Source organism: Enhydra lutris, unplaced genomic scaffold (assembly GCF_002288905.1).
Source record: "Enhydra lutris kenyoni isolate GAN:26980312 unplaced genomic scaffold, ASM228890v2 scaffoldscaffold20, whole genome shotgun sequence".
Taxonomy (NCBI): Eukaryota; Metazoa; Chordata; class Mammalia; order Carnivora; family Mustelidae; genus Enhydra; species Enhydra lutris.
In genome coordinates, this window is record NW_019154104.1 from 28,825,129 (window position 1) to 28,835,392 (window position 10,264).

The 10,264-nt window shown below is 59.3% G+C and overlaps 1 protein-coding gene across 1 annotated transcript in view; it reads right to left on the reverse strand.

Moving 5' to 3' along the window:
• Window positions 1-2,809, reverse strand: part of LOC111148598 (coiled-coil domain containing 85C) — a 74,059-nt gene extending 71,250 nt beyond the window's left edge. The window contains exon 1 of the mRNA XM_022505301.1: window positions 1,832-2,809. Coding sequence (XP_022361009.1) covers window positions 1,832-2,627 — 796 coding nt within the window. The 5' untranslated portion in view covers window positions 2,628-2,809. The remainder of the gene's footprint in view (window positions 1-1,831) is intronic.
• Between the last annotated feature and the right edge of the window lie 7,455 nt (window positions 2,810-10,264).

Consider the following 10,264-nt stretch of genomic DNA (forward strand, 5'->3'; position numbering starts at 1 on the left):
GGACCCAGGGGGCTATGGGAAGGCCATGGCCTCTGCAGGAAAACTGGACACCTCAAGTCCCAGCCACCCCCTGGTCCCCTGCCCCGGCACCATCCCCTGCTGTGGCCCAACACTGAGCCACACAGGGGCCACGTCTCTGTGTCCCAAGCAAGAAAGAAGTTCCCTGCAAAGACACTGCGACGCTGGGCACTCCAGAACTGTGCCAACAGCCCCTCGAGCCAGGTGTCACTGATGACGCAGCCGAAAACTAGCAACATTTCCCAGCCAAGGGCTGCGGCAATCCCTCCTGGCACTTGGGAAGAAACTGAGGCCCAGAACCGGGCCCCTCACGAGGCCCCCAAGAAGGCGAGGCCAGAGGGGCTGGGACTGGGACCCCTGACTCCCCAGCCCTAGAAACCCCCACAAATGAAACCACCAAACTCTGAGCTGCTTCCTCTGGCCTCCAGCCTTCTGTGGTGGGAGGTGGGGTCGGATACAGAGTTACAATGGGAAACCCGAGTGCGAGTGGTAGATTGCTAATCGGGTAACAAAATATCCCTCTCAACCCAGTCCTGCTCTGAACTCAGAGGCTGTGAAGGTAAATAAAGGAAAATTTGAAGGAAAAATTGCGGCTGGCGAGCACCCCACCTGCATGGGTCCGGTTCCCACCTCAACACCCCACATAGGCCACTCAGCCACCAAACCAGAGAGACAGAGTCCCTCCTCTGCTCAGGCGTCACTCTGGGGAAGAACAGTCATTTAAAGCCTAGACACATTTTTCTCTGAACCAGGAAAGCCTTTAAAGTGAACCAGAAAGGGCTGTTTAATCTCCACCTTCAGGCAAATAGCTCAGGGAGTAGCAACTGCCACTAGAACTGGGAGCCAAGCCACCAAAAATGTGGAAGAACAGGGAGGGAGGGAGAGGCACGAGTGGCAGGAGAGCCACGGCTCGGGGGCTGGGAATGGCAGCGGAGGTTCTGCTCTATAAACCCAAGCTGGGGCCCCATAGGTCACATGGGCGTGGAAGACACTAGCCAAGCTTTCCTGAGGCCAAAGGTCCTCCACCCACACCCAGGCCACCTACCACCACCACACTTCCTCTAAGACGACCAACAGTTTACAGGTCCCTTGGGAGAATTTTTATCTCCCCCTCAAATCCACAAGGCAGGGATCTACTCTACTCTACAGATCAAGGAAACTGAGGCAGGCAGAGGAGAAAAGCCAGGACCCATTCCAAGCACATATTCCTCTGGAAAGTCTTTGAGCCTCGGCTGAGAAAGGTCCGCACACCTTGAGAAGTTCCAGACTGATAACAAACTAGAGGCTCCGGGCCGCGTTCCTCTGGCCCGGCTGCCTGGCAGTCTCAGCCCGCAGGCGGCACAGAGAACCGCAGGTGGAATTCCAGCCCCCCACACGCACGGACGCTACCCAGGTTTGGGGTTGCCTGTTGCTCCAAATAAGAGGGAAATTCACTCAAAGGGCCTTTCTTCCCCCGCCCCCACGCACCTCCCCCCGCAAGAACTGTCCACTCCTGGACCAGGATTTCCAGGTTGGGATGAGGCTCCCCAGCCGGCCTTGCAGTGTCGACACGAATGCTGATAATTCCACAGGAGAGAAACTTTTCTGGGGTCCAGTGGGTCCCCAGCCCGGCTGCGGACTTGGAGCTGGGCAGGGTCACGCCTCCATCACTTGACCAGAAAAACGTCACCCAAAACCCCACTGCGGGTGGGCGCGGGATCCCCCAGCCCTTGGGTCTGGATGCCAGCTGGAGGAGGGGTCTGGAGTGGCGACCGCCCCGGGGGAAGGGGCCGTGGGCCTGAGACCCGCGCTCCCGGACCCGAGCCGTCCTTACCGTGCAGGCCGTTGGGGATGCTTCGGTGGTGCGGTGGCGCCGACAGGTCGTCCAGGGATCTGCGCGTGGCTACTGCCTTGCCGTCGGAGGCCTTGTGCGGCCCGGGGGGCAGCAGCGGGGGCGGGATGTGGTGGTGGTGGTCCGGGCTGCCTCCGCTGCCCGCGCTCGACGTGCTGCTGCCGTCGCCCACGTCGCGGGCCCCCGCGCCCGCCGCACCGCCGGCCAGCGGCCCGCTCAGGCTGGCCTGGCTGTCGATGGAGCTGCGGGAGCCCGCGCCGCCGCCGCCGCCGCCGCCGCCCGCGCCGCCCCCACCCCCCGCCAGCGCTGCGCGCTCCTCGTCCAGCATCAGCACCAGCTCCTTGAGCTCCAGGTTCTCACGCAGCAGGGCCTCCTGGCGCGCCTCGAGCTCGCGCAGTTTCTGCTGCGAGCGGGCCACCTCGTGCCACACGGCGCCGGCCGCGTGGCGCCCGAAGCGCTGCCACTCGCGCGCCAGCTTGCGCCCCTTCTGCCGGTCGTCGTCGAGGAAGCAGCAGAGCTCGCGTAGCTCCTGGTTGTCGTCCTGCAGCCGCTGGTTCACGTCCTTGAGGCCGCGGATCTCCAGCAGGTGCTGCTGCAGCCGCCGGTTCACGTCGCGCATCAGGCCGCCGTGCTCCAGCATGAGGCCCACCTTCTCGCCCTCTGCGCGCCGCAGCCGCCGCGCCAGCTCCTCCTTGCTCCAGCGCAGCAGCTCCTCGTCCGGCACCTGGCTCAGCTCCTCCGACGCCGCCGCCGCCGCCGCCGCCGGGGGCTTCGCCATGGCGGGGCCGTCACCGCGGCATCGCCCGCGCCCTAGCCCGGCCGGCGCTCCCCGCGCCGGGGCGGCGCTGGGCCGGTGCGCTCACGGGCAGGGGGCGGCCGGGGGCGCGTGCGGGCCGCCCCGCGCCTCCTCGCGCGCCCTCACGCAGCGTCCGCCCGGGGCCGCCCGGGAACCGCGGGTCTCGGGGCTCGGCGAGCTGGGACCGCTGCTGCGTCGGCGGCCGCCGTGCCGGGCGCTCTCCGGGTTCGGGCGAAGCAGGCGGAGGCCCGCCCCCGGCCCAGCTCCCGGAGCCCCGGCCGCCCCGCCCACTCCGGGCGGGGAGGGGGCGGGGCGCCTCGGCCGGCTCCGCCTCCGGGGGGGAGCGAGGGGACGGGCAGAGGCGCGGCCGGCCCCCGACGTCCCCCAGCGCCGTGCGCCCGCCCGCCCGGCGCCCTGCCAGAGGCGCATTCGAGCCTCGGTCCCGCCCCCCCGCCCATGCGATTGGGCCTCTTCGGGGGTGTGTGGGAGGGGCGGGGCGCACGCGGGGGACGCCGAGGAGATGGTACAGTCCAGCCACCCGGCTTCCAACCCCCCTCCGGGCGGTTCAAGTTTCTGCGCCCGGAGGACGCGGCCTTGGCCAATCCCTGGGCTACAGGGCGCTTTTAAAATGCAGGTACGGCTGCGGGGAGGGGACGGTGGGAAAGGTAGGGCAGGGCTTTCCTTAAAGGAGACGCGCGGAAATGGACGCCGAGCCCCCTCCCAGGCCTGCGTCCCCCGCGCACCCTCCTCCGCCCCAAATAAACAAATACCCGGGAGCCGAAGGACAGCACCGCTTCTCCCTCCCGGGGGCACCGGAGCCCGGCGTAGTGAGAGATACGACGAACAATGGGACTCTGACTGGGGGGTCGCTGTCCCCGGAGGCAGGGCGGCTCTTTGTCCCCTTCCTTGTCCCCGACTCCTCCGCCCCCATCTCCACTCCCGTCCCCTGCCTGAGCACGCGGAAGGGCTGCGTTTCCACTCCAGCCCAGCGCTGTGGCTCCTGCGTCTGCTCCCGGGAGGGCCAGGGCCTCGCCAGACGTGTCTCGGAGCACGGTCTGTACCCTCTCCACTGTCCCAGGGGGCCGAGGGCACAGGGAACTTGCCCCCCGCCCGGAGCCGCGTTCAGAGCACTGCCCCCCCGCCCACCCGACCGCTAGTCCCCGGGCTTCGAGGGAGAGTCAGGGATTCGGAGGAGGAGACCACTGGAGGGGATGGAGGAAGGTCTCCCACCGGGGCCTTAACGGCAGGGTCGGGGGTCGCCGACCCACCAGCAGAAACCCCGTCCCACCGGCAGCCTCGCCGGGCACCCGGGGTGTTCCCCCAGCCTGGGAGTCTGTCTCATTATCCTCGAGTCCCTCGAAGCGTGTTTACAGCGCGCCTGCTGCTGGCTGGTCCGAGGGGGGCGTCCCTCCCCGAGACCCGCAATAAGATAAAACCCGCGCGCACTCGACTGAGAGCCACCACGGCCTGGAGCGCGCGCCCGCGCAGCAGCTGATGGCCCCATTTCCAGTTGCTCAACCATTCGTTGGCCAACTGCGCACCCAGCACCTTCTCTACACCGGCCCTGTTCCAAACCCCCGGGCGATTCCGCAGGGCAGGACAGCAGAGGTCACTACCCTCTGGGGGGACGTTGCAGTCTCCCGGGAGGAGGAGAGGGCGATGATAAACACTAGATAAGCAGGAGGCGGCTCCTAAGTGCTGCGCAGGGGATTAAGACAAGCTGCTGTCACAGAAAGTGATAATCAGTTACTTTATTTTTTTTTTTTTAAAGATTTTATTTATTTATTTGACAGAGAGAGATCACAAGTAGACAGAGAGGCAGGCAGAGAGAGAGAGAGAGGGAAGCAGGCTCCCTGCCGAGCAGAGAGCCCGATGCGGGACTCGATCCCAGGACCCTGAGATCATGACCTGAGCCGAAGGCAGCGGCTTAACCCACTGAGCCACCCAGGCGCCCCGATAATCAGTTACTTTAGATCCCGTGGTCAAGGAGGACCACTCAGGAGGTGCATCTAAGCTGAGACCTGAGCAGAAAGGACAAAGATGAGGGGGGAAGAGCCCTCCAGGTGAAGGGAGGAGAGTGCAGAGGCCCTAGGGTTGGCCTGTTAGTCGCCTGTACAAAGAAGGCAGGTGGGGCTGGCAATGGGCCAGGGAAGGGCTGAGAGATGGGGTCAGTGGGGGCCAGACACTGCATGATTCTAAGGCAGCTGGGAAAGCAGTAGGGGGTTAGCGCCAAGCAACCTGACCTGATTTGCCTTTTAAGAGGCTCACTCTGGCCAGCTAGTGAAGGGATGGGGAGGTGCACAGAGAGGTCACTATTCAGTACCTCATTCCTCACCCATGCACCCCTCTTTCCAGGTAGTTGTTCAGGAGGGTGTGGTAGAGAGAGGATGAGTGGGAGGAGCAGAGCTCCGAGGGTGAAGCCCCAGAAGAGAAGGGTTCCCATGACTTGGCCCAGGTGAGCCCCAGTTCTCCATAGGCCCAGCCCAGCCTGGATGAATCCAGGTTTGGAAAGGGCTTCAGCTCATACCTGGGAGGCTGCAAGCCTGTCTTAGCCCAGGAAGCCAGATCAAGCAGCTCCTGAAGGCTGTGCGCAGAGCTGCTTCTGGGAGAGGTGAGAAGAGGATGTGTGGACTCACTAGGGAAGTGGTGGAGATGGGTAACCCTGAGCTCATGGGAACGCCCTTCTCACTGGTGCGTGGCCCCAGGCGGTTCCTGCGGCCTGCGTCTCAGTCCCATGCCTCTCCAGGGCCAGCAGCTTCAGAAAGAAATACAAAGAAAAACGAAGCCTGCATCTAGATAGGGTTTGTTTGCAGCACCACAGACTGTCGGACCCGGAGTCCCCCAGCCAGGACCCACAAAAGTGTCCCTAATGTCCCCCCTGGTGCAGCAAAGACTAGCACTAGAGATGATGATACCCAGTGGCCTGAGGGAGACTCTCTGCTCCCCGCACCTGTGGCTGCACAGGCTTGCGCAGAATGAGATCAGACATCAGGAGGTTGGGAGGGCCAAGCTAAGACAGGGTTCTGAAGCAAGAGGGACTGGTCAAGCCAGGTGCCCTCCCTAAGGCCCAATGTCCCTCAGGGTCCAGCAAAAGGTGCCAAGTTCCCTAGAACATTCTCGGTCCAACAGACCTTGTACTCCAAGCCATGAGCTCAGAAATGTCATGTGTCTTGGTGTCTAGCTTCCCGGTCATGACAAGCTCAGCTTTGTCATGAAAACAGTAAAACCGAATCATGGCTCTCTAGCACAGTAATTCTCTCGATGCCCCATATAAATAGTTGGGGGACTTTTAAATAATAAAGACATACCCCTGACTCTCCTGTTTTATTTTCCTTCAAAATCTCCCACTGCGTGTCCATTTAAAAGCACATAATTATTCCGGAGAGCCAGTATACAGACACATAATAGACAAACTATTTCAAAGCACAGGGTCCGTGCCCCTAGGAACTGCTAGTAAGACCACACTACGGCGGTCAGCAGCCTGTCTCCCCACTGGGAAGGGAGCCCAGAGCAGATGCCATTTGATGTTTGCAGGGTGAATGCACGGCCCTTCAGCACGTGACCGATTCAATCCGAGCCCCTCATTTTGAGGTTGAGGCAACCAGGCCCCAGAAGGGAAATGACTTGCTCAAGGTCACTTCCCTTCATTGGCTTACTGAACACGCCAACGTAGCATAACTCGGTAAGTATGTCTACATGAAAGTATATACACGCATCGACATATGCTTGGGCATATATGGAAAATGCTCTTGGCCACATTGCAGTGAGTACCCCAGAGAGACAGGTAGAACATACCATCAAGGAAGCATCCTGAAGCACCGGGCTGGGCTTCCTGGAGGAGGTGACATCTGAGTTGAAACTTTTTTGTTTTTCAGTAATCTCTACTCCCAACATGGGGCTCAAACTCAATGACCCCGAGACAAAGAGTCAAATGCCCTCCTGACTGAGGCAGCCGGGCGCCCCCTGAGTTGAATCTTGAACACTGAGTAGGAGTTTGTCAGATTTTGGAGGGGGCGGAGAGCATTGGGATAGTCCAAATGGAGGGAAATACACAAGCCAAGACCCCAAAGGTAGGTGACAGTGATCTGGGTGGGGGGCATCAGAGTGAGTGAGGCAGTAGAGCGGGGGTACAGAGGGCTCTGGGAGCTGCAGGGGGATGCATGTGTGGCCTCTCCTGGGGGCGAATAGTCAATAGCAATAATAACAAACCACCTACCCTTACCCAGCGCCCAGAACGAGCCAGGGGCGCGAGGCCAGCCCACATGCACTGATCAGAGCCACGCGCTCAGATGCTCATGAGTCCTTCTAGGATTCTATGTCCTTCGTCTTGGCTTGCTCGTCTCCACGAGGCTCAGATGACCATGTGAGCTTATGGGCAATGTTCAGAGGCGTGTGCACGCGCAAGGACTCTGGTCCGGACAGCCGGGGGAAGGTTGCCCGATGGCTGGATGTTTCTCTCTTCTCTGCTCACCCTGGGGGACCCTGAAAGCAGGGAGTCACCATGTAGGGCTGAACGGCCTCCGTGCCTAAGAAATCAGGGCCCGTGGAAAAGTGGCCATAATTGCTTTTTATTAAAAGACTCTATGTATTGATTTGAGAGAGAGCTTGGGGAGGGGAGGGGCAGCAGGAGAGGGAGAAGCAGACCTATGGCTGAGCTGGGAGCCTGATGCGAAGAGGGGCTCCATCCCAGGACCCTGAGATCACGACCTGAGCTGAAGGCAGACGCTTCACCAAGGCACCCAGCCACCCAGTGACCATAATTATTATTAATCAAGTGACTGAACACTTTCCATGTACCAGAATTGCTAGGGTTTTATACAGCTTTGCACGGATTATCTGACTGAGTCCTAACTGCAGCCCCATTAGGTGGGAGCCCTCCATCCCCCTTTTACAAGAGGGGAAACTGAGGCTCACCTAGGTTACGTCACTTGTCCAAGGTCACACAGCTTGCAAGCCAGTGAGCTGGGGTTTGAACCCAGGACCACCTGAGCCCAAGAGTGCCCCTGACCTCACACACTACTGCCTCTTCTCAGAGAGGCGAGTGGACCAGATGCTTTGGGCATCCCCCGCACTGTGGCTGTGGTCCTACCATGTTGGGGGCCTGCACTGTGCCAGGCCCACGGCCCCCCACACCGCTTCCTCCTGCTGCAGGACTTCCATGTTGTAACCAAGCCACAGAGACTCCCCAAGCCTCTGGATGGCAGCCAGAGTCCGAGCTTCCCAGCTATTCCTGCTGACAAATGACTGCAGGTTTGGAGCGCCATGTCCTGGCTCCTCCATTGCTCATTTGCTGGGTGACCTCAGGCCACTCCTTTACATAACCTCTCTGAGCCATGGCTTCCTCCTCTAAGCCCTTCCCAGCAGGGCCAGTGTCAAGCACCTAGCAGAGCTCTTGCAAAGCCCTGGAAAGGTGAACTATGCCCCTGCCCCCTGCAGGTTCTTCCCATCCTCTGGACCAGCACAGTCTTCTGATAAGGACATTTGTACCCATTTTCCAGAGGCTAACACTGAGGTACAATAAAACAAGGGCGGTCCAGGAACCTAGTGCTTGCCCCTGGCAAACTGGGCTACAAAGGATGTCGGGTAGGGCCCTGGGCTGCCACCAGCTTCCTTTGAGGATGGGAGCAGCTCAGAAAAGGGGAAACCTCAAGAACATAAGAGTTTGTGATCAAGGGTCTCAACTCCCACGTTTCTAGGTGAGGAAACTGCGCAGAAAGTGGGGCCACCACTCAGAGAGTGCTTGGATGTTGGTCCCCGGAGAGCAGCCGTGGGAGGTCTGGGGGAGGTGGGCTCCTTCACTCACACCACTGACCAGTGTGCCCACAGGGGGCAGGAGGCCCGCAGGGCACAAGACCACTGCCTAGAAGAGCTGACGTCTCAGTGTGACAGGAGGAGCTGAAGCCACAGGACCGCACGGGCAGGCAAAACCCTGCAGCTTAACCCAGGGGAGGGCCCTGGGAGGCACAGGGGCCTAGAGCAGGAACCTGGCCAGACTTTTGTCTGGTAGAGAGCGCGTGACAGGTGTGTAGGGAGACACAGATCAGAGAGGGTCAGCTCAGGCTGCTCAGCTGCTCAGGCCAGCCAGAGACAGGACAGATGGATCCCCTTGGGTTCCTGGGGCGAAAGGCCCTAATAAGGACCAACTGGGAGGTGTCCACATCAGCACCCCTCCCTTCCCAGCTAGAGCCCCTGAAATTCCCTCCTCCCCCTTCAGCTGCCGACATCCCCTCACACCATTGCCCTGAGGAGCAAGGCAGGAAGGAGGCTCCGCCACAAGGGAAACTGAGTCACGGAGCTCTTTGCAGGACTACATCATACCTTAACACAGTTAAAAACGTTATTATTGGGGCGCCTGAGTGGCTCAGTTGGTTAAGCGTCTGCCCTCAGCTCAGGTCATGATCGCAGGGTCCTGGGATCCAGCCCTACATCGGCTCCCTGCTCAGCCTGCTTCTGCCTCTGCACCCCTACTCATGCTCTCTCTCACTCTCTCTCTCTGTCTCAAATAAACAAATAAAATATTTTTTAAAAAACCCACATTATTCTTACTAGGAGCTATCTCAGGAGCTCTTCACTGGCTCAGACGGTGCCACTCTTGATCTCAGGATCGTGAGATCGAGCCCCATGTTGGGTGTAGAGATTATTTAAAAATCAAATCTTTAAAAAAATAAGTGAGAATTTTTAAAAATTAAATCTTAACGTTAAAAGAAAAAAGAACTATTTTACATTCTAACAAACAGAAACACAGCAGGAGCCGGGCAGCTGCGGCCCCCGCGTAGGAAGTCACTGCCACTTTTGAAGGCCCCTGGGGCTCCTCCTGGTCACATGCCCCAGCCCACCTGACCCCACGAGTCTGAACGTTGCATTAATTATTCCATCAGCATCCTATATTTCCCCTTATAATAGGCCGCTTGATGTTCATGCTTTTGAACCTTATTTAAACTGTATTGTGCTCTCTGTGTTCTTTGGCCACGTGCTTCTCCCTCATTATTTCCCTGGTACACGGAAGCTGTAGTTCGCTCACTCGCTTGGCTGTGCAGCAGGGCCGACATCTTGGACTTCATGTCTTCGGCGTGGGGACAGAGAGCGGCTGTCTTGTGCATCCTCGAATGTTTGCCAGAATCCCCGGCCTCTGTCCCTCGGGTGGTAGTAGCACCGCACCCCTAGTCACTGGAGCTGAAAAGATCTCCAGGCCTTGCCAAATGGTTCCCGGGGACAAAATCGCCCCCAGCTGGGAATCTCTTCTAATATCCACTGCATACATATGTCACTTTTACCTTTCTCTTAAAGGACATTTGTTTCCCGTGTTTTGCTATAAACACCAACGCCGCCGTAGACGTTCTGGTACAGTCCGACGTGCGTGAGCTCGAACTTGGAGCCTAGACCTAGACACAGAGCGGCTGGGTCGTACGGCACAGGGCTTCTGTTCGACTGGCTGAGGCCAAACATCTTCACAGCCCGCCCAGCAGGGTCTTGAATGTTGTCAAGCTGGTGACAACCTTCGTGTGCTTTCCACACCCACTCTGCCTCCCTCTGGCTGACAGGCACAAGAGAAGCCCGGTTCAATTTCACACTCTAAGTGCCCCCTGTATTAGGAAACAACAAAACAAACCAAAAACAAC